The sequence below is a fragment of the Aythya fuligula genome, chromosome 24 (assembly GCF_009819795.1).
Source record: "Aythya fuligula isolate bAytFul2 chromosome 24, bAytFul2.pri, whole genome shotgun sequence".
NCBI classification, from domain to species: domain Eukaryota; kingdom Metazoa; phylum Chordata; class Aves; order Anseriformes; family Anatidae; genus Aythya; species Aythya fuligula.
In genome coordinates this window covers 1,062,121-1,087,451 of record NC_045582.1, presented here as the reverse complement: position 1 = coordinate 1,087,451, position 25,331 = coordinate 1,062,121, and the positions used below count along the sequence as shown (strand labels likewise).

The following is a 25,331-nucleotide window of genomic DNA, read 5'->3' as shown; positions in this document are numbered from 1 at the left end:
GGCAGCCAATGGGAGGTTGGATCTCTGCCCACGTGAGCAACGAGGAGGGTCCTGGTAGAGAGGAGGGAGGGAGGGAAATTAGGGGGTGTGTAGGAAGAGGGGGGGGTGGGGGGGTTATGTAGCTGCCAGGACCTGGCGGGGAGGACTGGGGGGGTTGAGGGCGGAAGTGGAAAGGGGGAGAAGGGCGGAAGTGGAACAGGAGAGGGGCGGAAGTGAAGGGCTTGACTTCCGGCGGCGGGAGTAATGGCGGCGGCGGCGGTGGGAGCGCGGCGGTGAAGGGAGCCCGGTGGCGGCAGCATGGAGGGCGGGCGGGCCGGCGGCGGCGGCTGCACCACGCAGGTGAGCTTCGTGTGCCAGCGCTGCAGCCAGCCGCTGAAGCTCGACACCTCCTTCAAGATCCTCGACCGCCTCACCATCCAGGAGCTCACCGGTACCGGCAACGGGGGGGTGGGGGGGGGGCGGAACGGGAACGGGGACGGGACCGGGACCGGGACCGGGACCGGGACCGGGTCTCGGCCGCTGACGGCTCCTCGCCCCCGCAGCCCCGCTGCTCACCGCCGCTCCCGCCCGGCCCGGGGATGCGCAGGAGGAGGAGAGCAGCGCCCTGAGCGAGGTACGGGGAGGGGGCACCGGGAGGACCGGGAGGGGGGAGCCGCCGGGCCCCGGTAACGGCGCCGCCTGCTCCTCCTTAACCCCTGTAGGAAGGCTTCGCGGAGAGCCGGCAGGATGGTGTGTCCAGGAGGTTCATCCCGCCTGCCAGGTACGGCGGGGAGCCCCCAAACCGGGCACCGGGGCTTTGGGGGGGGTGGGGAAGAGCCTCGGGCACTGCCCCTCACGGGGTGCCCCCGGTTTTGCCCCCGTTTCCCTCGGTTTTGCCCCCCCTCGATGTATTTAGGGCACCGTTAATTGGTTGTGCGCTTTGGCCAAGCACCAAAACGCTGCCCCCTTCCTTCCCCCAAAAAATTGGGGGCGTTCTCCCCCGACTCCCACATCCCGGTCGCGCCCGGTTCCCCCGAGCCTCCTTCACCCCCATCCCCGGCGCTCGCTTCCCGGTGAAATTCGTCCCCAGAATGATGTCGACGGAGAGCGCCAACAGCTTCACGCTCATCGGAGAGGCGTCGGACGGCGGCACGATGGAAAACCTCAGCAGGAGGCTGAAGGCAAGTGGTGCACGGGGGGGCAACCTCTGGTCCTCATCAAAATTCGGATCCTCGTCACCACAAGGTGAAATTTCTTCCGTGACGGCCTTTGAGATGTTTTTCTCGCAAATAGTTGAAAAAAAGGTGGTTTAAAATCCAGGTGTGGCTTGCAGAAATGTTTCTGGGAAGGGAAGATGCGCAGCCGGCTGTCGGGAGCTCACGGGGGGGACGGAATTTCTCCGCAGGTGACCGGCGACCTCTTCGACATCATGTCGGGGCAGACGGACGTGGATCACCCCCTGTGCGAGGAGTGCACGGACACGCTGCTGGACCAGCTGGACACGCAGCTCAACATCACCGAGAACGAGTGCCAGAACTACAAGTGAGCAGCCTGCTGGCCGTGGGTTCGTGCCCGGGGACTTGGGGACGGCGGGCACCGAGCTGGGGCCCTGGGAGGGTGAGGGCGCGAAGGGAGGCGCCGGCTGCAGTAGGAAAAAATCTTTGCTCACCGTCTTGTAAAAGATTTTGGCTCCCCGTCTCGTTCCTTTTTGCTGTTACATCTGCTCTCCTGGCTCACGGCGTGGAGCTAAATTAAAAACGTAACGAGGATTAAACCTCGGCGCAGGCAGAGTGGTTTTTGGCGGGGTGCGGGGCCGGGGCCGTGGCGGTGATGCTGCTGCTGCCCTGCAGGAGGTGCCTGGAGATCCTGGAGCAAATGAACGAGGACGATAAGGAGAAGCTGCAAACGGAGCTGAAGGAGCTGGCGCTGGAGGAAGAGCAGCTGATTCAGGAGCTGGAGGACGTGGAGAAGAACCGCAAGATCGTGGCCGAGGATTTCGAGAGGGTCAGGGCGGAGGCAGAGCGGCTGGAGCAGGAAGAAGCTCAGTGAGTGAAATCCACTACGCGGTGTGGATTTTGGGTAGATGAGATTGATAATCAGTGATAATTGATGAGATTTGAAAGGGGAGGGACCTGGAATTGATGCCCCAAACCAAGCTGCTAATTCCTTGCCAAAAAAAAGCAACCAAACAACTGTATTATAGCACGTGAGCGCTTCTCTTTTCCTGTAAGCCTCGTACCCAGCGGTGCTTGGTTTCCTTCGGAGGTACCAGAAGGAATACTGCGAGTTCAAGAGGCAGCAGCTGGAGCTGGACGACGAGCTGAAAAGCGTGGACAACCAGATGCGTTACGCCCAGATCCAGCTGGACAAGCTGAAGAAAACCAACGTCTTCAACGCCACCTTCCACATCTGGTAAGGCAGGCGGCGGCGGCGCTTCGGATTCCTTCACGAAAAGCGGAACAATTTGGTGTTTTCTGCCCGTTTTTCAAGCGGGGCCCCGAGCCTCCGTCGCGCGTTCCCAGGCGGCGCCGTTTGCTTGGCGTGCTGCCGGCTGCTCCCGCCCGGCTGCTCCTTTATAAGCCCTCCTGTCGCAGGCACAGCGGTCAGTTTGGCACGATCAATAACTTCCGACTTGGCCGCCTCCCCAGCGTCCCCGTGGAATGGAACGAGATCAACGCGGCCTGGGGGCAGACGGTGCTGCTGCTGCACGCCCTCGCTAACAAAATGGGGCTGAAGTTTCAAAGGTAGGCGCAATAAAATCCGCGTTTCCCTTCCGTCCCAGAGAAAGGAGCTGAAGGCTCACCCGCCTCTGCCCCGTCTCCTTTCAGGTACCGCCTCGTACCGTACGGCAACCACTCCTACTTGGAGTCCCTCACGGACAAATCGAAGGTAAGGTCCTGCACGAGCTGGAGAAAAACGACCTCGTGCAGCCCAGATCCCTGCTGAAAGGCGCCCAAGACCGAGACTCTGCTCCTGAGAGCGCACCTCTGGGGATTTATGCCCCAGGGAGCTGGCTGCCCTGGTTTCTCCCCCAGGATCTCACTCCACGTCCACTCGTTGCCATCCAGGAGCTCTCAAATTACCCAGAGCAACTGGCCCGAGGAAATTAACACGATTTGGGAAGGCCGTAGGTGATCAGGAACCTGAGTTTTCTCCTGCTAGACACCAGCACTCATGCAGCAGGCACTCAGCACAAAACCAGCACCACCTATTACACGCCACAAAGCGTTTTAAGCGTCCCGTGACAAATTGGAAGTCTCAGCCAGGCTTAAGATCTGCGTTGGCAGCGTCTAAAGGGGAACGCTCAGGGTGCCTGACACTAATCTCTTTTGCAGGAGCTCCCCTTGTACTGCTCTGGAGGCCTGAGGTTCTTCTGGGACAATAAATTCGATCACGCCATGGTGGCTTTCTTGGACTGCGTGCAGCAGTTTAAGGAGGAAGTGGAAAAGGGCGAAACTCGGTTTTGTTTGCCTTACAGGTGAGTGCTGCTGTTACCCCCTGTCCTGCCTGGGCCTAGCCCACAGCCCCGCTTGCTGTTCCTATCCTGGCTTTCGGGGATCATCAGAGGCTCTGCAGGGTGCAGGATTACCACACTTGTTTTTATTCCACTGGGATTTAAAGCTAGTTCCTCAGGCAAAACTCCACAGCTTGCTAGATTTCTTTTAAAGTATTCTTAGGTAGAAGTTTCTGAGCATCCGATTGAAAGTTTGGTACTCAGTATCCCCTTGAAATTAAATGCTTGCTGTACTAATGTGCTAATCAACTTTGTGTGATGCAGGATGGACGTGGAGAAAGGCAAGATTGAGGATACAGGCGGCAGCGGCGGCTCCTACTCTATTAAAACGCAGTTTAACTCCGAGGAGCAATGGACAAAAGCCCTAAAATTCATGTTAACTAACCTGAAGTGGGGCCTTGCCTGGGTCTCGTCCCAATTCTACAACAAGTAACCACGGCAAGAGCTCGCCCTGGCAGCTGTGGCGCCTGCTGCTTGTTGGAGAAACTCAAATCAAGCTGTCTCGTAAGGTTAACCAGTACGAAATGTTTACAATACCAAAAATCCACAAGACACTTTATTTAAAATACCGTTATGAGGAGTAGTATATAGAAAAGCAATATGTAAAGTTCTATCACGGAGCTGAACTGAATTAAAAAAATAATAATAATAATCAGCTGTTAAATAGATGCTAAAGTGGTGTTTGGGGGGTTAGAGAGATGTATATAAGTTATTGTCAAGGTTCAAACTGCCAGCGCTGTGGGGAGGGCTCTGGTACAGCCTAACAGAGCGTGGGGGTTAGGAAAGGAAAGTTTCCAATGCAGGGAATAACGTGGAAAAACCCTGAAGGTCTGTTTGGTCACTGCAGCTTGAAATAAAGTATTTTTTAAGTCGTATCAGCACTTGTTTTTGCCATGAGGGCTTGACACTGCTCGCTGTGCTATCAGCTATTTCTAACACTGTCTGGACTTGGTCCTGAACAGGGGCACACGGAAAAACGTCCCAATAAAACACGATTCCAGCCCCAGTGCTTTCAGCTGGAACCTGAGCACCCCTTAGTGCTCAGACAACCGTGCTGAACAGGCCCCTGCTGCCAGGACAAAACGGGGGGGATTTTGTTCTTGCCACAATGCTGGCTGGCTCGATGGAGGTAAGAGCAACCAGGCTTCGGAGCGCTGGCAAAGAGGAACCTTAACAAGCAGCCTGGCAGAAAGAATTCGGTTTTAAAACAGCAGCAAACACAAACGGCAGCCCTGTCTGTAAGGGCTGGGCTGGGGCTTCCCAGCAGAGTAACGCTCACGTTGAGGCCTTTTCAAAACAACGCTCTTAGAATAAGTTTTCTGTTTCTTCAAGGAAAACATAATCACAACTTAAACGACGCAGCTCTACTAATAAAGCTTTTGGCGCTGGAAAACATAAGCACTGCTTTGTCTGTTACCTTCCCAGCGCTAGAGCACAGCCTAAAATAACGAGCTTCTCTAATTAAAACAGCACACAACAAGTTACAGAACACGCCGTGCTCAGAATCAGAAGAACAAGCCTACTGTTTGGGGTGCCCTGCGCAGTGTCGCAGATGATGGATGGATGGGTTCCATTTTTTGGAGCTTTATTTCCTCCGCTGCTGCTTTGGCGTGGTGCTGCCAAGGACGTGTTTCAGTACCGCATACGAAAATTCTAAGATGCTTTGTGAAGTGATGCCCGTAATGCAGTTTAAATGCTCCACAACCTTAAAAGTAACAATAATAACACTTATTAACAGTGTTTAAGGGACATTAATTTACAAAGCTACTTTTGAACACCCCCCAAATCTAACAAGAGCAGCAGGGCCCCACAAACCCCAAGACTAACGCCTTTGCCAAAAGCTGAAACCTCTCAGTGTGAGGGAACGAGAGGATTTTTTTAAAGGAATTGCTTCTACCAAAGAAGTAAACTGGAAAAAAAAAAGCTACAGAATGCAGCTCGCTGTGGTTAATGGGCTGCTTGTTACAGCATTCAGCAGCAGCTCGGGGAGAAAGCTCTCTGGTGGGATCACCGCTGGTTGCCAGTGAAGCTGCGCCTCTCTGGGTTCGTTCTAGCTGTGCAGAAGCTGAAGCACGAGGAGGACAAGCTGGCAGCAGCACGAACACACGCCTCTCTGCTGAATTGCTGGGCCATAACCCTTCCACCAAGGCGTGCACGCTTCCAGCCAATAAACTGGAAGGGGTCCCCTCCTTCGTGTCCCTCCCCGTAGCCTGCCGGTCTCCCGGCTGTGCTAAAACACATAAACAAGCCTCCTTTTTCTTTTTTTTTTTCCCCCTCCATGTGGAGCTAATTTGTTTAGAAATGACGGTACCTGCTTCCAGTGCTCGGGATTTAGTACGAAAGCGCTTGTGCTGATGATTCCAACTGCCAAGAGCATGAAATCTTCCTTTACTGCCAAAAACTTGGCTCTGCACAAGTAAAAGCGTCTCCTGGTATAAAACGATGCTAGGTCTGTAGCTCCAAACCACCCACTTCTGTAAGCCCTGCACAGCCTCTGACCACGTTAGCTCAGAGTCTTTCAGCCCAAATAAAACTGATGCTATCAGCGTTCGCCAACAGACCTACAGCTGGATTTTTCAGTTGAAGTTAAACACTTTCCTAGCTTGCCCCGAAAGCAAACGTGCAGCACGTTGCTTTGAGCTGGTATGCAAAGATCCATCGACAATGCTGACAGCCCAACACATTAAAAAATTTAAAAGCAGGTGCCCAAAAAGCAGAATAACGAGAACCAGGGTGCTATTTCTTAGCCTTTTTCCCAGGTTGCAACTTCAAAAACTTATTTTAAACGCAAGCCACTTACACCTGCAGTTCACTTGGTGTCGAATTTTCGATGGCAGTCTTCAGTAACGTGTCGTAGATGGCCTCTCTTTCAAGATACAAGAAGTCTAGTAGCTGCACACACATCTGATGCAAGGGCTTTGCAGGAAGTAAGCAGCCGTTATGTCCTGGTGTAGAGATCACACGTAATTAGCCATACGTTTGGGGTCATTCACTTGAATCAGGAAGAGGCGCTAGTTACTCGAAGGGAGGGATGAAGATTTCTGGGGAGAAGTGCCCTTTGTTTCTGGAGCCTTCTCAATCTCAGCCTAATTACACTCATTCTGAGACTCAGGTTGTCAGAGGCAGGCAAAAAAAAATGGTTAAGTCATTTTAGAAAACGTGCTCTGGGGGTTTAAACTCAACCATTTACAGATTGGTTCGGGACTGGCAGTCAGACTACGTCCTGCAGATCGATTAAAGACAAAGTTCTCACCTGAAAGGCAAAGTCTGAAAAGTTTCAGGCGCCCTCACAGTGTGCCAAGAGATGTAACGTAGGACGTTTGTTTCAGCCAGCTCTATTTCAGTAACAGCTCCATTACTCTTAATAAAATCTTTATCATTCTCTCCTACTAATACTCTTACCTAAAACCTCGAGAAGCAACTCGATGTAAGCCAGAGGAGTTGACACATTGATCTGGAACTGCAGAGTTTCTAAAACAGCAAGCTCTGACTCGAGCAGCTCCTGTTTGGTGTACGAGTACTTTAAGGATTGCAGGAATTTTAAAGCTGTGTTGCTGTTAACTATCTGAAGAGGAAAAAAAACACCACCACAAGTTATTTTCTATTTTGAGAAAGGCAATAGGACACCTGTTACAATATTTGCTTCTTGCTTTGCTCCTCCTGTTAAATTTAAGCGTGACCCACTGCAGTTGTAAGACTGCACGTTAACCCAGCTGGCTCCCCAACCTTTTAAGCTGGCATGAAAAATCCAGCTGAGAACTTTTTCGTCGGCTCCTTGTAACCCCACAAACCTTCCCCAGCCAGGGGTGGGCCCTTTGCAGCTGTACGCTTCCCAACACCCACAGGCTGGGATTCTTAGCGATCCGTACTGGGACAACTCCTGACAAATTTTTACACGAGGAAGGCCAATGAACCTGCCCTAAATGCAAGTAGTTTAGGGCCTCGTTTTGCTATCCTTTGTATTTTGTTATCACTCCTGATTTTCAGAAAGAAAATCGATTCTTTAAAGGTGTTAGATAATTCGCTACAGTACTGAAAATGCTACTGGCAAAAGTTTAGATAGCTTACGTTATAGTGCAAGGAAAGTTTGCTTGCAAGCTGAATGCACGACACCAGTCGCAGGACAAACGTGTCATACATCTGTTCTTTCAGAGAGCTCCGACTGCTGCCTTCTTTGGTACCTTCCATGTTCTCACTGGGGGACTTACAGATTTGCTCTACTTGCTTGATCATAAACCTATGAAAAACACTTTGCTGCTAAGAAAAAAAAGAAAAGCAATTCTGCGCGTACACAGAAAATACGTACAGCTATTGACTTGAGCAAAGTAAAAAGGCAAAGCTTTAAGTGAGAAAATTATTGTGTTGTTTGAATGACTGGCAAAGGGCAGGGCTGGTACAGCCACACGGGATGCCTGCTTCGTTATCGAGGCGTTGATTACCTTTCTAGCAACTCTACCGCCTGATACCTTGCCGAATGGTCCAAGTGCCATTTTTCAGCCAAAAGGAAGATGAATTCTGAAGGGAAAAAAAAAAAAACATGAAACAGAATGAGCGCACATCATTGAATTCAGACGGACGCAGCTCATCAGGTGGCTGCTCCAGCCTCGAGGGGCCTCACCCACGGTCCTGCAATCCTTGCAGCAGCCGGCCTGGCCGGGCAGCTCGCTGAGGTACCGCTCGTTCTCCGCGGCCAGGCGCAGCAGCGAGGCCTCCATCACCTCAGGGGCCACCCCGCCGAAGAGGGGCTCGGAGCTGTAAAACCTGGGCACCGCCTGGGACCCCATCCTAGCCATCCACCCCCCCCCCGAATTCAAAAAATTAAGGGATTGGGTAATTCCCAGCGCTAATTAATTGGGTAATTCCCTTAATTAACTATTTTGGTCACTCCGGGCAGTGATTATGTGGGTAATTCCCCTTGTTACCAACAGTGGTGGACACCTGAGGGGGGTGGCGAGGCCACCGGCCACAGGAGCCCGCCTGGGGGCTGGGAGACTTCACCCACAGCCTCCGAGGGTCGATGGGGCCGGGGCAGAAGCCCCGGGGGAGGCCCCGGGACCGGGACTGGGACTCCCGGGGCGGCCTCGACGCCCCCGAGGCCCTCAGGACCCCACCTCAGCGCCCGCCCTCCCGGCCCAGCCCCTGCCAATCACCGCCGCTTCCACCAATCACCTCGCGCCTCTCGCTCCCTCCTCCAGCCGCGTGCCGCGCCGCAGCCAATCACTCGACGCCTCCCCTCAGCGAGCCGCCCGCTCTGGTCCCTCCCCTCCCTTCCCATTGGCTCCCGCTCCCCCGCGGCGGCGGCAGCGGCGGCAAGGCAAGATGGCGGCGCCCAGGGAGGCGGGCGGGGAGGCGGCGGTGGCGCAGCGCATCGACCCCGCGCGGGAGCCGGGGCTGAGCCCGGAGCAGCGCCGCTTCATGGCGCAGGTGGAGCTCGCCCAGCGCCAGCGAGCCTTACAGAAGCGGCTCCGAGGCCGCAACGTGCTGCTGGCGCTGGGCATCGGCGCCGTGACGGCGGGGATCTGTATCCTGCAGGGCCGGGAGGGGACCGGGAGGGGACCGGGAGGGGGTTGGGGGTGGGGGTGGGGGGTCCCGGTGCCCTCCCGGTGCTCTCCTTAACGCCCCGCAGACGGCTACACCTTCTACTCGGTGTCTCAGGAGCGCTTCCTGGACGAGCTGGAGCTGGAGGCGGAGGCGGCGCGGGCCCGGGCCTCGCAACGGGAGCGGAGCGCGGCCACCTGAGGGCGGCCCGGCCCCGGAGCACGGCGTGAGGCGGCGGGGGGAGCAGCCCCGGGCCGGCCACGGAGCGGCCCGGTGGGCCCAGCGCGGCCTGAGGGGTCCCGGCGGTTCCCCTGAGGTTCCCCTGCGGGCAGGGTGCTGCCCCCCCCCCTCCCCATCTCCCCCCCGTGTCCCACCGGGAACGGGAATGGGACCGGGACCGGGCGGGGGGCGCGCTCTGGGGTGGGCAGGGGGCTCTGCCGCCCAGCCCTAATGTAATAAACGCCTCGTGACTGGAGCCTGCCTCGGTGCCTGCCGTTAAATCAGCCGGGATCCAGCTTGGGGGCACACACCCGGCCGGCTGCTGAGGTGATTTTCTCAAAAAGCTGAAAAGTTGCACCTTTCCCTTCTTATTTGTACCCGTTTTACTCAGTTTGTGCTCTTCTCAGCAGCCAGCTCCTCCACAGACACAGCCAGAGCCGCTTTGTGTTCGATTTGTATTTATGAAACGCTTCCCAGACGTGGGTTTGTAACAAAATTCACCCTCACCCCGCCCCCCGCAGCCCCCGGTTCCATCATTTTTCGGGCACGGCCCCGCGTTGATTTTGGGCTCGGAGCAGCCGAGGAGGGGAAGGCGCCGCTTTGTGCCGCGGGGACGAGGCTGGAGGACGGCGAGGTGGAGTAAGGCAGAGGACGCGGTGCAACGGGGGCACGGAGCAGGCTGGGTTCTGCTCGGGGAGCCAGGACGAGGCGCGGGGCTGCGAGGGGTGCCAGCGCCCTGCTCCCTCCCGCAGCTGGAGCGCAGCAGAGAAGGGACAGGAGCAGACGGGGACACATAGGGATGAGCGGAGTGCTGCCAGCCCAGCCCTGGAAGGGTGCAGAAGGGTTGGGGCTGGCCCCCCCCACGGCAGAGACCCCGCTGGCTGCTCCCCAGGAGGCGTGGGGGGCTCCCACCCCCTGCGGGGCAGCAGGCACTTGGTTGAGGTAGTTCACGAAGTCACTCCCGGCCGGCTGCCTACTGCGGGAGAGAGGTGTCAGTGAGCTGGGGGGGTGCTGGGAGCGCTCTGGGGGGGTTTACGGGCAGCAGGATCAGGCCCCCGCCCCTTACCATGCGGCCAAAATCATCCGCAAAGGTCACCCCCTTGCTCACGCGCTGCTCCTGGGAGCCGGTGCTGCTGCCGCTCAGCGAGTTTCGCCGCATGATCCCTGCGGGGACGGATGGGCCCTGAGCTGGGGCACCGAGCTGCGCCCCGGGGGGGGGTCAAAACTCTCCCAATTCCCTGCGAGGAGCCACGGAGAGCTCCGGGGTTTGTACCTTGGGGCTGCGCCAGCTCGAGGCGCTGCAGGCTGTTGCGGCGGGAGGGGTTGAAGCTGCCCTTGGAGAGGCGGCGCTGGCGGCTGGAGAGCATGGCGGCGGGGGAGACGATGCCCAGCGGGGGCTGCTTCCCCATCCGCAGGTACAGCTCCTCGATCTCCTTCTTCTGGCTGCTCTGCAGCAGCTGCACTTCAGCCAGGTGCCTTGGGAGAGAAGCAGGGAGGGGAGCTGAGCTTGGAAAACCCCCAAGTTTTCCAAGGGGGACAGGGGAACCCTCCCGGGGTGCGGCACCCCACACAGATTCCCCCGGCCCAAGGGGCTGCTCACTTCTGGCGCAGGCTCTGCAGCTCCTCCCAGATCTCCTCGTCCTCGCTCTCGGTGTCGTCGCTGCTGACGTAGGACAGGCTGCGGGAGTAGCTCAGCCACACCTGGCTCAGCACCGCCTGCGGGGCACCCTCAGCGCCCTCCTCCCCGGCGCCTTCCCGCTCGCTCTCGGCCGCCGCCGCTGCCGCCGCCACCACCGTGCACTCCCCGGGCAGCGCCTCCTCCACCTCGGGGTCCTGCACCGCTGCCTCCGACTCCGAGGAGCTGCTGCTGCTGCTGCTGCTGCTGCTGCTTCTCCCCGTGCCGGGGGCGGCGGGCAGGGGGGAGCCGCTCGCCGCCAGCTCGGTGCCTCGCTCCTCGCCCTCGCCGCTGCCCGGTGCCGGCGAGGCGACGACCGCTGGCTCCTTGGACGGCGTCACCTGGAAGCGGCCCAGGATCTGCGGCTTGGCTTCTGCCGGGGGGGGGGAAGCAGCAGGGCCTGGGGGTGAGCTGGGAGGTCGGGGAGGGGGGCGCGGCGTCACCCCCTCCTCGGGGTGGGCACGGCCCCTTCCCCGCCTCACCTTCGTTGATGGGCGACAGCCGCGCCTTGGGCACGCCGGGCGGCAGCGACTCGGCGACGATGAGCGGGTGGCTGGGCTTGGGGGGGCCGAGCGGCACCTGCAGACACCCCAAAACCATCAAAGCCCTTGCGACCCGCTGCCCGTTCACCCCCCTGGTGTCCCTAGGGCCAAGAGGGCTCCGCATCCCAACCCTAAAAGCACCCCCGGAGCCCTCCCCGCCCCGCACTCACCCCGCTGCCCTCCAGGCTCCCCGGCGTGGACGCGCTCGGTGGCGGCGGTGCAGGGGGGCTCCCCGCGGCCTCACCCCCCGGCGGTGCTGGAGGAGAGAAGGGCACAGCACCCCCCGCAGCGGGGACAGTGGCCCCCAGCGCCCCGCCGTGAGCCGGGGGGGGCTTGGCCATGCTGGCGGGGTCGGGGTAGACGAAACGAGGGGGTCCCAGGACGAGGTTTTGAGGCCGAGGCAGCAGCGGGGGGTAGAGGTGGCCCCCCGAGGTGGCGATGGAGGAGACGGCGGGCAGCAGCGTGTGGGCCACGCTCATCACCGCCAGGGAGAAGACGTTGGCCAGGGACAGGAGCGGGGTGGTCGGGGACCAGGGTCCGCTGGTCACGGGGGGGCTCACGGGGCTGCTGGGGACGGGGGACGAGGGGAGGGCGGGAGGGAGGGCAAGGGGAACGGGGGGAGCCCCCCCCGGGGTGCTCGGGGAGGGGGGTTGGGGGAAGAGCGGCGCTGCCGTCGGCCAGGAGGGAGCTGTGGAGAGCAGGGGCCAGGTCTGCACCGAGCCTGCGGGGGGGAGAGAAATGGAAAAAGGGGGCGTCAGCGGCCCGGATGGACGGACGGATGGATGGAGGGACGGACAGACGGACGGAGTACCTGCAGGGGAGCCCGGCAGCACCGGCGGCTGCCCTCGGGTTTGGGGTGCCGGCGGCTCGGCGGGGCTGGAGAGGTCGTTCTCCGACAGGGAGCTGCTCAGCGCCGGCAGCACCGGGGACTGCAGCGAGAGGCTGGGGCTGGTGCAGCCCAGGTCTGTGGTACAAGGGGGAGAGACGCCCGTGGTGCTCAGCCCCGGCACGATGCGGCCCCCTCCCCTCCTGTCGTGTTCCCCCATAACCCCGGGACCCCCTCTCGGCTCGGCCGGGGGCGCGGGACGTACCGCTGAGCGAGGAGGAGGAGGAGATGGAGCGCGAGAGCTCCTGCAGCTGCAGCTCTGCCTGCTGAGGAAGGAGACACTGAGCACCAGGACGGGATGGGACGAGCTGAGCCAGACCCCAGCTTGTCCCTAAAACGTCCCCACCGCGAGCAGGGGGCAGCAACCGGTGGCTCTGCCGGGCACGGTGCCCCCACGACCCCGGGGCGCATCCTACACGGAGCTGGAGGGGATCGGTGCCCACACCGCACGTCCCCAGCACCGGGCAGCTCCCCCCCGAGCTGTGCTCGGTGTCCCCAGGGTCCCCAGCAAGGGGGTCCCGGGGCCGGGTACTCACGGGCCGGCTGCTGCCACCCTCTGCCTCGGGGTTTTCGGGCAGCTCGGCGGCGCCGCGCCCGTCCTTGCGCAGAAGGGTCTCCACGCGCTGGATGATGTCCCGGATGCGGTGGATGAAGCCGTCCTGCTCCGACTTGAGGATGAACTCGTTGTGGACCTGGAAATGGGGCGGCGAGGGGGGTGCTCAGCGACCCGCAGCCGCCGTCCCCATCACCACCACCCCCACCACCACCTGCAGCCCCATCCTCACCATGACGGCGGCGATTTCCTCGGGGTTGTCCCCGTCCAGGTCGAACTTGAACGTCACCATCTTGTTGTTGTAGGTCTGCAGCTGGCACTCCACCACCCGGTCGTTCTTGTCGGAGATCTGCGGGCGGCAGGACGACGAGCTCAGCGCTGCGGGGAGCGGGGACGCAGCCACCCCAGCACCCCCCCCAAGCAACTCACGTTGGTGATGCGCAGCCTGGACCGGGCTCGGCGCCGCAGCAGCTTCCCCGCTGCCCTCTTGGCCGGCAGCTTGCTGCTCCTCTCGCTGGCCGAGAGCCCCTCGTAGCCGTCGCTCATCCCCGAAGCCACGTCCGAGGCGTAGCTGCGGGAAGCCCCGAGGCGTCACCGTGCCCGTTCCCCTCCGCCGCCCCCTCTCCCCAACCCCACAGCTCGGGGCTCACCTGTCCACCGGGGAGGAGAAGCCGCTGGCGGGCGGCAGGCGCTCGGTGGGCAGCTGCACCGCGATGCTCTGCGGGGACACGAGGCCGTGAGCCGGGGCTGCTGCTGCTGCTGCCACCGTGATCCCCCCCCCCCGATCTCCCCAAAAGAGGGGACTCACCGTGGGGAAGCAGCGCACGGGGCGGGCGGGCGGCGGGCTGGTGGGGGTCCCCGCCGAGGCGCTGCGATGGGAGAGGTCCGGGGAGTCGAGGAAGCCGGAGGAGCTCAGGTAGCCGTCCGTTTCGCAGTCGGCTGGGGGCAAGCACGAGTTGAGCGAGCGCGGCCAGAAACGGGGCCCCCTCGGCTCTTAATCCCCTCCCCGGGAAATATATTTCGGGTGGGACGCGCGTTCGCCTCCCCGTGCCTACGTACAGGTGGCCGAGGAGTAGCTGGTGTGCCGGTACACGAAGTGCTGGTCGGCCTCGGGCTCCTCGGGCTCCGGTGGGAAGGCGTTGCCGAAAACGGAGTCCCCAGAGCCGGGAGTGGCCGGGGCGGGCGTGGGGACACCCGACGGCAGCGGGGACTTGAAATCCTCCAGCAGCTGCAGGACGCCGGGCCCCTGGCCCAGCTCGGCCGGCGGCACCGCGTCCCGCGCCCGCTTCAGCTTCTCCCTCTTGCGCTTGATGGCGACCACGCGGTCCCGCACGGCTTTGGCCACCAGCTTGTAATCGGCCTCGCAGACGAAACCCAAAATCACCTGTGCGGGAGCAGGGCTCGTAGCGGTCCTCGGGGAGCCCCCCGGCACCCCGTCGTCCCCCCAAAACCTGCACCCCGCAGCACCCACCATCTCCTGGGCCACCTCCTCGGCCACGTCCTTGTAGAGCTCGAAGAGGAACTCGATGGCGTTGTTGTCCTTGTACTTGCCGTGCAGCTTCTTGGTGTCGTCCATGCGCAGCCAGAGCTTCAGGCCGGACTTGACGCCGTCGTCCTCCTCGGCCAGCTCCACGTGCACGCCCGTGTCCTCCTGGAAGAAGGAGTGCTCCAGCAGGTCCTGGATGGTGTACCTGGAGGAAAAAAGGGTGCTCAGCGCCGGGACGCGGCCGCTCGCTGTGCACGGGGGGCACCCATGGGTGCAGGCACCCAGGGCAGGGCTCTGCGGCCCCGGCTCCTCTCCCACCTCTCGTCCTTGTCCATGCGGATGCAGCCCTCGATGATCTCCTTCAGCTCGGGCACCTTCACCTTGTAGAAGCTGCTGGGCTTCAGCCCCTGGGGGAGGCAGGCAGCACCCGTCAGCCTCCACCGGGGCTCGAGCAGGTTTGTGGGGGCCCCAACAGACAGGACATTGCCCGGGGGGGGGCCAGACACCATTCGGCAGCTGGATCCAGGCCCCCGGGGGGCTTTGGGCTCCCACCCCAGCAGGTAGGAGCCGGCTGAGTCCAGCTAAAGGCAACCCCGGTGCCCGTTCCACCCCATTAATGCTCCGGCGGCACGGGGCGAGGCAGGCGGGTGTCCCTGCCCTGTGCAGCTCACGGGGCCGAGCCCCCTCTCACCTCCCCACCTAATTTTAGCTTCTTGCACAACCTGCCAAGCCGCGGGGAGCGGCGAGGTCCCACTGCCCCCATCCCATCGCCGTCTCACCCCCCCCCCCCCGGCGCTCACCGAGGTGACCTTGCGGTAGATCTGGGCGGCGTTCTGGCACTCCGAGTAGGGGTACTCCGAGGTGGCCATCTCCAGCATGCACATCCCGAAGGCGTACACGTCCACCGCCTCGTCGTACTTCTCCTCGTACATCTCCGGGGCCATGAATTCGGGGGTGCCTGGGGGGCACCGCGGGGCTCAGCGTCGCCTTCGGGGGGCCGCCCGGTGCCACCCGCGAGCCCCCCAAATTCCCCCGCGGGGTTGCCCCCCCCGTGCCCCCACCTATCACGCTCTTGGCGAAGGAGGCTCGCTTCAGCGTGGCCAGCCCCAGGTCGCCGATCTTGACGGAGCCGGTGGGGCCGGTGATGAAGATGTTGTCGCACTTGAGGTCGCGGTGGATGATGGGGGGCGAGCGGGTGTGCAGGAAATGCAGCCCCTTCAGGATCTGCCGGCTCCAGCGCTGCAGCACTTTCAGCTTCATCTCCTTGAACCGCTTCAGGTAGCTGCGAGGTGGACGCGGGGGCTGGCGTCGGAGCTCCCCCCCCCCCCTGAAGGCACCAAGCCCAACCCCGGACCCTTCCTCACCCCGGAGCCGCCCCGTGCCCACCCCCAGGCTGCAAAGGGGACGTCGGAGCTGGGGTGCCAGTTGTGGGGAGAGGCCAGCGCTGCCCTGTGACCCCCCCGGACCCCCACCCAGCCCCGTAGCGCCCTGTCCTCTTCACCGAGAGCCCGTGAGGTGGGTGAGGACCATCCCCTCGCCTCCCATTCCCCTCCCCTGTGCTCCCCCCCCGGCTCACGTCTTGAGGGTGCCGGAGGTCATGAGCTCCGTGACCAGCACGATGCAGATCTGGCCCTTGACGGACGACTTCCAGGAGTCGTAGAAGCGAACGATGTTGGGGTGCTGCAGCCCCTTCAGCATCTCCACCTCCTCGCTGAAGCGCTGCCGCTCCGTCTTCGACAGCTTGCGCGTCTGCCGGGAGCGAGGAGTGGGCAGGGTTGGGGGGGACAGGACACGGGGTTTGGGGCCGGTCCCCGAGCTCAGCCCACCCCGATCCCCACATCCCAGCCACGCTCGTGGCTCCTCCAGGACCTGGTTTTGGGGCAGCGATGGCTGAAATCCCCACACCACGACGCCCGCCTGCCTTCCTGCCCCATGCTGGGACTGCCCGGCCCCATGATCGATGCCCTCGGCTCCCTCACGGTGCCCCCCACCAAAACGAGCACCGCCAGCCCACCGGGGTGCCCCGTGCAGCCCCGATGCCCTCAGCACCCTCCGTGTCCCCCCCCATAGATGGCTCCTGCCCCCCGGCGAGGCACCGGGCACCTCGGTGGCAGGGAGCCGGCCCGGCCTCAATGAGGCCTTTGTTGGGGAAGGCAGGCGTGGGAGGCTCCAGCCCAGGTTTTTCCATGTTCCTCCTGCTCGAGTTCATTAAAGTGGAAACCCAAGCTGAGCGCTGACACAGGCACCGAGCGGGGCCAGGGCCGCAAGGCGCAGACCCCAAAACCCCAGGAATTGAGGGGGGCGCAGGAGGAGCAGGACCCAGCGACACCGCGGGGGGAAGGGGCAGAGCCGTGCCCTGCTGCCACGACCCCAAATCAGCCCGGATCCCAAAGGGGCCGGGTGGGCACAGAGCCCGGGGACCCCCCTGAGGGCACCGGGACGCCGCGGCCCCGTGTGCGGCTCCGTGGCTGGCAGCCGCCGTCCCTCGGCCCCGGCAGCTTTCGTAATATTTTTGTTGCATCACAACCGGCCCCGTGGCCGGGCTGGAGCCGCTCCATAATCCCCTCTCTCCTTTAACGCACGCTTAGAGACCCGGAGGAGAATTTGAGCCCTGCTGCAGGGGATGAATGGGACCTTTCATAGCCAGGGAGGAAAACAGCGCCCAAAATCACCCCACGGTGCCCAAACGCATGCCCCGGGCCCCCTCCGGCCCTCGGCTGCTCCCAGGGAGCTGCGAGGAGCTTGGGGGGCTCGGGGTGAGGCCGTGGGGCGATGGGCTCAGGGTACCAACGGGGCTGGAGGGCAGTCACAGCATCTCCCCCAGCCCCAGCGATGGGCAGCACAGAATTTGGCCCCCCAGGGGTGCTTTGAGCAAGGCTGAGGGGAGCCAAGCTCCTTCCCCAAACCCTCAGAGCTGCTGGGTTCGGTCCCGGCACCGCTCCTCCTGCAAACCCCAAAGCAGGAGCTGAGCATCCCCGGGGCTCTGCCCCAGCACCACGGGGCGGCACGCGACCAGGGCTGCCAGCAGAGCCGCCGGGACGCGGTGTCCTTTCCTGCCAGCCACCTCCCGCGGAGGAAGAGGAGGGTGTCAGGGGGGGGGACGGAATTGTTCCAGCCCCATCCCGCTGAGCCAGGAGCTGGCTGCCGGGGAGCCCGGCAGGGCCAAGTGCAGGAGCTGGGGCCAGCGGCGGAGGGGAGGGATGGAGCAGGAGGCTCAGCGAGGAAACGTCAGAGCTGGAGCAAAGCCTGCGGCCACAACCCCCCCTGCACCACGCTGCCCGGGCGTGGAGGCCCTGCAACGTCCCCCTCTTGTGTCCCAGGGACAGACCCCGTGGGGCAAAGCCACGATTTGCACCCAAAAAGGGGGCACCCAGGCAGCGAGGGGACGTTTCCAGAGGAGCTGGGGCAGCACCCAGAGGCCTCCCCTCCAGACACGGCCCCGGCACCTCTGGCCATGAGGGGGCCCCAAGGGCATCCCCCCCCCCTCCTTGCCCACACACAGGCAGCCACTCCGTTCCCAAACCCTCTCCAAGCAGGCCCCGCTCTCCTTTCCCTGCCCAACATCAGCACAGGAGCTCTTTTGGGGGCACCTGCCCCTTCTGGGTGCTCTCACCCCGCTCCACGGGGCTGCAGGGGGGCACACACCGAGGGGTCCCCCCCCAGGAAAACCACCGGCAGGCAGCGTATTTACGGCTCGATCCCACTCCGGGCCTCTGGTTTCCTCCCTGCTCCCTCCTTCCCCCCCCAACCCTCGGCACCTATCAACAGAAATAGCCTCCAGCCTAAAGCTGGAAAGCACAAACAGGGCACGGCGGGGCTGCGGGAGGCAGACACAGACGGCTCCGTTCAGGGCCGGGGGGCAGCGGGGACAGGGAGGTCCCCAGGGGGGGGCCCACAGGAAGGCAGGGGACAGGCAAAAGCGGTGCCCCCGAATCACCTGGCACCGCGGCGGGGCCAGGAAGGCACCGAGAGGGGGGTGGATTTGGGGTTGGGAGGCATCACGACAGCCGGACAAGGCTCTCGGGACCGGAACTGCAGGTCAGGGTTGAGGTTGGGAATTCATTTAGATTTTAAAGGCAATAAAAGGAGAGCTGTGAAAGACGTGGGACAAAGCTATTTTTAAAAGGGCAGAACCACAACCATTTTTATTTGCGGTTCCAAATCCTGCACTCGTGTCACAGTGTCTGATTCTTTGCACCATTGCTGAGAAAAGAAAAAATAAATAAATAAAACCAACTTTGAAAAGTCTGCTTATGCGCTCCCAGCCCCTCACGGGACGTGGATTTGGGGACAAGAGACACTGGATATAGAACAGGACGGAGTGGGGGGGTGTTGTGATGCTTCTAGGCTGCCTTTGCTCCACCTGGAGGTGCCCCCAGGAGCCCCCCTGGCACGGACACCTGCATGGGGTGCCCATCAGCACAGGGTGCCAAGCAGAGCTCCTGCTGCAGCACCCATCCCAGCCCCCAGATGGGTGCTGGGGACCACGATCCGGCCCCCGTGGACACCGCAGAGTAGGGAAATGGGACCAAACGGGCGCACGGGAGCCAAGCTGTGCCGGCAGCTCCGGCAGGACGGCTGCGAGCGCAGCGGGGTTGGGGCACCCAGGGGACACAGAGGCAGCCAGGTGGGATGCCCCAGCTCGGCTGAATCACCCGGAGAAAGCTCCGTGCCAGCAGCAAGCTGGTGCTCCCGGTGCCACACGGAGGGATGGGAGGCACAAAGGGGAGCTCAGGAGCATTCGGAGGGAGAATTGGGCGAAGCGAGGGTGGGACCGCGGCGTGCCCTCGGCTGAAGGGGTTGCGCAACCCCGCAGAGGCCGGCTGGAGCCCAAGCCCTCGCCTTCCTCGCCAACAGGCCCCGCTCGGCCCTCCAAAACTCATTCACCGTTATCTGAGGATCTCTTCGCGCGTTACTGGGCCGCAGCCACCCGAGAGGCGCAGCCCGCGCGGCGGCACCGGGGCTCCAGGAGCAAGACAACAAACTCGCAGGGCACGGTTTTTTTTTCTGCGCAAACAAGGACTTGGACCTTCCAGCTGCAGCAGGCACCCCAGGGTGGCTGGGAGTCCGTCGGAGACTTTGGACTTCACCAAAGCCCATCCCCAGGGGCTGCGAGGAGGCAGGAGGAGCCCCGCAGCCGGGCTCTCCCCCCGCAGCCTCCCCTCGGCGCCCAGGATCTCGCCCTTTAAAAGCGAGGAGGGGAGAAGGCGACGCGGGAGCCAACACCTCTGCCCCTGCCCTCGGCTTCCCAGCGTCCACATGAGCGGGTTGGTGAAGGGAGAGGAGGGAGAGGAGGTGAGGAAGCTGCTTTGGGAAAGCCACAGGTACCAGGCTGCTAACAGAGGGCCCCTGGCAGCGCCGCAGGAGCCACTGCAGGTGCCCACGGGCACCGCTGCAGCCAAGGGCAAGCGGCAGGCACGCAGCAAGGACGCGCCGTACCCTGAGCCTCACCGCAGCACGTGGCCCTAAGCACGCCGAGGGCTATCGCAGCGAGCCTCTGGGCCAGCTCCAGCACGGGCACGTGCGTGGAGGGAGCACAGGAGAGGGCCCCCCTGCCCCGTCTGCCCTTCCAAAGGGTGAGCTGTGAGCTAGCAGGCACCCGAATCGCAGCAGGGTGCTCAGCCCTGCAGCACAGCCCGGAGCTGGGTGTCATTCCCTCCCCCGGAGCAGGAGCTGGCACCAGGGGTGCTGACACCCCACGAGTGCTTTGTAGCATGGGGAGTGCCGAGGTGAAGGGAAAGCAGCGTGCAAGCAGCAGGAGGGCCGGTGAGCACGGAGCCTGAGCCCTGCACAGCACCGAGGTGGGCACGTGGGGGGGGGGCAGCACCCAGCCCTACTGCTGCAGCCCGGCGGGTGAAGGGTGCTGGGGTGGGCTGGGGGAGCACGGGAGGTCCTGGCTGAGCCCCCTACCCACGTTCTGCACCGTGCCATACTGAGCCATGCCGTGTCATGCAGTGCCATGCCATGTCATGCCATGTCATGCCGTGCCATGCCGTGCCGTGCCACAGGTGCGCAGCCCCCTCCCCGTACCTGCAGCTCGCACCACGCCACCTCCACGGTGGTCTCGGTGTCCAGCCCCTTGTAGACGGTTTTGAAGGAGCCCCGGCCGATCTCGATGTCGAACTTGAGGAACCGGCCGTCGGGGGACGTGGCCACGGCGCGCGTCTCCACCTCCTCGCTCTCCGTCTCCTCCGGTTCCCGGGGCCCGGCGGCTCCCGGGGGAGGCGGCGGCGGCGGCGGAGACCCCCCGGCGGGTGGGGGGTATCCCAGCAGCTCCAGCTCCACCGAGCTCCGCCGGTTGAAGCGGGACGAGGCGCGGCGGGGGTCGCGCCCCGACGGCCGCCGGCCGCGGTTACGGTGCGGAGCTCGCCCGGGGGGCCCCGGTTCCGCCGCGGAGCCGCCGCCGCCGCCTCCCGCCCGCTCCGCTTCGGGCTGGGACATGGCTCCGGTGGCGGTGGGCTCGGGTTCAGCCGCCGGCATCGGTCCCGGCTCGGTTCGGTTCGCTTCGGTTTGGCCCCGGCCGCTCCCGCAGCTCCGCTCCCGGTGCCGCCGCCCCGCAGCCAGGAGCGGTCCCCGAGCACCCGGCCCGGGCCCCGGCACCGGCCCCGGCCCCGGAGCGGCCCCGCCCGGTAGCACCGGCCCCGCCCCGGCCCGACCCCGCCTCCGGGCGGCCACCGCCCCCCTCGTGTGCGTTGCGCCGGTGGCAGCGGCACCGGGAACCGGGGTGGGCACCGGGTGGGCACCGGCACCGGGGAGAGCACCGGGATGGGCACCGGGTGGGCACCGGGAAAGGCACTGGGGAAGGCATGGGGGAGAGCACTGGGATGGGGACGGCACCGGGGTGGGCACCAGTACTGGGAAAGGCACTGGGGAGAGAACCATGATGGGCACCGGTACTGGGAAAGGCACTGGAGCAAGCACTGGGATGGGCACAGCACTGGGATGGGCACTGGGGGAAGCACCAGGATGGGCACTGGTACCGGGAAAGGCCCTGGAGAGAGCACCAGGATAGTCACCGGTACCGGGAAAGGCACCGGGTCAAGCACCACTATGGGCACCGGCACCAGGACAGGCACCGTGCATGGGGACGGAGGCTAAACCGAGCTGCAGGGACACGCTCCTCTTAAATGTTCACTCGGAGCTCTGCACGGGAGGTTTCCCAGCCCCGTGTTTGCCAGGGGCCGCGGCTCCCCCCCAGCTGCAGCGGCGCTGAGACGCTCTCAGCTCCTGCCCCGCTCCTCCCGGGGTTTACTGCTGGGTGAAATCCTGAAATTAGGGTCATGCAAATGCCGAGATAGGGACGTGTCCGTCGGCCACGCGCTAGCCGGGGAGCCCTGGACAAGAGCTTGTTGTCTCCGCAGCTTAAACGATGAGGTTGTTCTGCCCGGTGAAGCTGTTTACACAAAACACAAAGCGATCGAGGCTGGCGTTAATTTCTTTTCCCTAAGGTCGGATTGTTTCTGCCTGACGGTACAGGAAACGTGACGGGGAGGATTGAAGCGTTAGCACGGCCGTGTCCTCTGTGCAGATTTACAATGCCAACCTGAGGCACGGCTGCAGCCCCACAAATCCCCCCTGCCCCTTGTCCGGGCGGGAGGAGGGAGCTGCATTTAATGAAATGTTGATTCCCTGGGCAGGCTGAGCGCCCAGCGGCTAAACTGCAATCGGGCAGACCTCTGCTACCTCCACACGACCCCGCTCCTTCATCCCCCACCGTTCTCCCAAAAAAGGGGGCTGGAGAAAACCTTCCCCAGGAAGGGAACCGGCCAAGTGCTCCTGTGCAGCACGGGCTGAGCTGAGAGCAGGGACCGCGTCCTGACCTACCCTGCGCTCCCAACAGCGTGCCCAGGGCACGTTCCTGGGGGAAAAGACACCGGAGGCTGCTCAGGGTGCACAGCCTGGGCTCTGCCTGGTGCCTGCAGCAGGGGCAGAGGCAGCAGCAGTTGCAGCAGCAGAAGCAGAGGCAGCAGCGACTGCAGCCTCCTGGCCCGCAGCAGCAGGCAGCGCCGTCTGCCAGAGCCCAAACCCAGCAGCGATGTGCTGCCGGCTGCGGTGCCGCGCTGTCCCTGCCGTGGGAGGCTTCTGCCTTGTGAAACCCGGCAGGGATTGACTCAGCGGTGCCCAGCAACGCGCGCCCGTGCTCGGCTGCACCCTGCCCAGGATCAGCACGAGGATGCGCCCGCTCGGCCCCAGCTCCGTTGGCATCGAGGGGCGTAGCCCTGCAGGCACCTCCAGCCCCGCTCCCTGCGCCAAGCTGCTGGGACACGTCCGGGGCTGGCGAGGAGCCCGTGCTGCTTGGTGAGGGCTCAGACAGCAGGAGCCAGGCAGGGCTCCTTGTCTCGTCGCCAGCAGGCTCGTGTCCCGTCACCGAGCGTTTGCACCGTGGGAGGAGATGCCTCGAAAGGTCCCGGAGGAGCAGAGAGGGTGGAAATTGGGCACGGAGCTCACCCTGCCCCACCGTCCTCCCCGGTGAGCAGCTGGAGGAGCCTCCTCTCCGCAGCCCAGGAGCGCCGCAGACGTGGCAGGAGCGAGGTGACCCAGTGGGGGGACGCAGGTCCCCTCCCAACCCAACCCAAGTCACCAAGCTGGAGCCAGGCTTGGGCTGAAAGCAGAAAGCTGCAGCCCACAGCGAGCCCTGCCAGCGCTCGGAAAACACGCAGGGCTCCCCGGCACCTTATCAGGGTGACATTGCTCCCGGTGCCAGCCCTGCGCTTTGAGGAACCGCCGCAGCCAGGCAGCTTCGCCGATTTTTTGGCTGCTGGGAAGAGAGCAGGAGACTGGGATCGCCCTCCTCGGGGTTCGATCACTCATCAAAGACCGAATCCAGAGAATTCTGCCAGAAATCATCAGCTGGGATGGGCCCAAGCACGGCGTATCTGCAGAGCCCCTCTGCCCAGGGGGGGCTGCGTGGGAGCTGAGCATCCCCAGCACGGGAGGGCCAGGGAGGAGGAGGAGGAGGAGGAGGAGGAAGGCTCCCCGGTGACAAAGGGGATGTGTCCTGCTCGGTTTCAGCATCCCACACCTGCTGGGAGCCTCGGCCTCCCCTTCCAGCGTGCCCCCCTACCCTAAAGCGTGGAAATTTGGGGAGGAGGAGGCATCACTCCAACCTCAGCCGTGACCTTAGCCCCGGCAGATAACTGCTGAGGATTTCCTTCGCCCAGAATGACAGAAGCAACCCGCACACAGATGATCCCAACTCATCAATTTATCAGACCGAAGCAACTCCTGGTCCTCAACCAGCTCACGAAAAACCCCTCCGAGCTCTCTCCCTTCCCGTGACCAGCAGAAGCCGAGTGTGCGGGACCCTGATAGCGCCTTATCTCGGCCCCAGCCCCCTGAGCTCCACCTCGCCCCGGCCCACGAGCCCTAATCGGCGCGGCCAGACGGCAGCAGTGACCTCAGAGCCGGAGCTGGGGACCAGCACCCGCGGGCCCATGCCGAGGAATCGCTGAATCCCGCGCCCCAGCACCATCCAGCGGGGTCCCTGCCTCGTCCCGGCGAGGTGTCGCGGCCCCAGGATGCCAAATCTGCCCCACGAGGCTTTTGGCAGTGTTGGTGGCCAAGCTCAGGGCGCTTGGCTGCCCTCCTCTTGGCACGCAGCCCCATGCCTCGTCCCAGGGCCGTGCCTCCTGCTTCAGCTCCCTCTGCCCTGGTGGATCCCCCACTTTCCATTTTTTTTTCTCTCGGTTACGTGGAATTGTTTCATTTCTTTCTGCCAAAAAGCACGGAGGGAGCAGGGCTCTGCCTCCTCCCTCTCCAACCCAACTTCCCGAACTGCAGCCCTGCATTGATCAGAGCAGAACCAACCCCACCACGGTGCCCCCAGGAGCGTGGACAGGTTTTGGTTTATTTTCAAACCATCAATACCAAAACCCCGTGAGGAGGGCTCAGGTCCCTTTGCACTGGTTTCAGACCCCGACACCCCGCCCAGGCAGCTCGCAGCTACGACAGGAGAGGCCGAGGGGAAGCTGCTGGAGCTGCTTCAGCCCCGCATGGAAACGAACCCAAACCTCCCCTGCCCTTTGCCTCGTTCTGGGAGCGCGCACGGCTGCAGCGCCGCGCACGGGGAGCACGGGGAGGAGCTGCTTTAGGGGCAGGGAAGTCGTGCTTGGAGGCTACCCCGCTCCCTGCAGGTTAATTCATCTCCTTCCTATCAAGCCAGCACCCCAGGACTCCCAAACCAAGGGTTTTCAGCACCCCCGGGCAGCGCGAAGCAGACGGGCTCTGATGTCCCAGTCCCGTGATTACGCCATAAAGCGCCACGCGAAGATAAGGAGGCCGGTTTGGGAGGACAATAAAAAGGCTTTGTTGTTGCCTGCCAGCAGGTGCTTACATCACCACGAGCTCCAGCTCGCCCCTGGCGTGCACCTCACCACCAGAAAACCCGCAGGGAAAAGCAGCAGCAGCCCGGCCCGGGAGGGTGCGCCGAGGGGAAGCGCACTCTTCCTCCTCACCTCGCTGAGCAAGCTGGAGGAGGAAGCTGAAAACGAGCCGAGAATCTCTGCCAGGAGGGCCTTGGAAAGAAAAAGGCTTAATTTTAAGCTTATCTAACGTCACATCGGCCATTTCCTAAGAAGGGAGCAAATTTAATTAGGAAGGCAGAGCGGCTCAAGGACGGCGAGGTTACGGCCAGCACAGGCAGCTCGGAACACAATGCGAGAGGTCAGCACCACGCACGGGCAGGGGGAGAAACACAAACAGCCCGGGCTTGTCTCTGCAGACTCATTATCCCGGGTCAAACGTGGATGAAATTAAACGCACAGAACGGCCAGCACAGAAACATCCTGAAGGGGAACAACAGCAGGGAAGGGAACAGCACCCGGAGAGGGAAATCAGCGGGGACAGTGGGAAAAGGAACAAGGCAGACCCCAGGCACTGACCCAAGCCCCGGGGAGATGCTGGAGGACGCAGCCCCTGTGCAGAGACTTTCCCGGGTGCC

General features: G+C 62.8%; 4 protein-coding genes across 4 annotated transcripts; 2 read left to right on the top strand and 2 right to left on the bottom strand.

The window, feature by feature from the left end:
- The first annotated feature begins 240 nt into the window (after window positions 1-240).
- BECN1 (beclin 1) lies at window positions 241-4,368 on the top strand. Its single transcript, XM_032202643.1, has 11 exons — window positions 241-430; window positions 543-613; window positions 702-760; window positions 1,070-1,160; window positions 1,385-1,521; window positions 1,830-2,024; window positions 2,245-2,391; window positions 2,574-2,723; window positions 2,808-2,868; window positions 3,315-3,457; window positions 3,758-4,368. Exons 1-11 carry the CDS (start codon window positions 298-300, stop codon window positions 3,924-3,926), a joined length of 1,356 nt encoding a protein of 451 aa, XP_032058534.1. The 5' UTR covers window positions 241-297; the 3' UTR covers window positions 3,927-4,368.
- Window positions 4,037-8,277, bottom strand: CNTD1 (cyclin N-terminal domain containing 1). Its single transcript, XM_032202509.1, has 7 exons — window positions 8,112-8,277; window positions 7,933-8,008; window positions 7,562-7,730; window positions 6,896-7,058; window positions 6,294-6,438; window positions 5,805-5,901; window positions 4,037-5,198 (listed from the first exon to the last, which is right to left on the bottom strand). The coding sequence occupies exons 1-7, from the start codon at window positions 8,275-8,277 to the stop codon at window positions 5,079-5,081; spliced, it is 936 nt and encodes a 311-aa protein (XP_032058400.1). The 3' UTR covers window positions 4,037-5,078.
- A 535-nt stretch (window positions 8,278-8,812) lies between these two features.
- Window positions 8,813-9,506, top strand: LOC116498392 (cytochrome c oxidase assembly factor 3 homolog, mitochondrial). The gene is made up of 2 exons (XM_032202646.1): window positions 8,813-9,014; window positions 9,120-9,506. The coding sequence occupies exons 1-2, from the start codon at window positions 8,813-8,815 to the stop codon at window positions 9,230-9,232; spliced, it is 315 nt and encodes a 104-aa protein (XP_032058537.1). The 3' UTR covers window positions 9,233-9,506.
- A 125-nt stretch (window positions 9,507-9,631) lies between these two features.
- On the bottom strand, window positions 9,632-24,958 carry WNK4 (WNK lysine deficient protein kinase 4). The gene is given in 23 exon segments (XM_032202507.1): window positions 9,632-10,223; window positions 10,317-10,438; window positions 10,524-10,726; window positions 10,851-11,298; window positions 11,408-11,504; window positions 11,638-12,188; window positions 12,279-12,431; window positions 12,559-12,619; window positions 12,890-13,045; window positions 13,139-13,255; window positions 13,336-13,477; window positions 13,557-13,624; window positions 13,715-13,845; window positions 13,966-14,290; window positions 14,378-14,597; window positions 14,711-14,799; window positions 15,193-15,350; window positions 15,454-15,674; window positions 15,969-16,141; window positions 20,423-20,870; window positions 20,917-21,074; window positions 21,076-21,187; window positions 24,726-24,958. Coding segments are annotated over 23 exon segments (4,956 nt in total). The 3' UTR covers window positions 9,632-9,653.
- Between the last annotated feature and the right edge of the window lie 373 nt (window positions 24,959-25,331).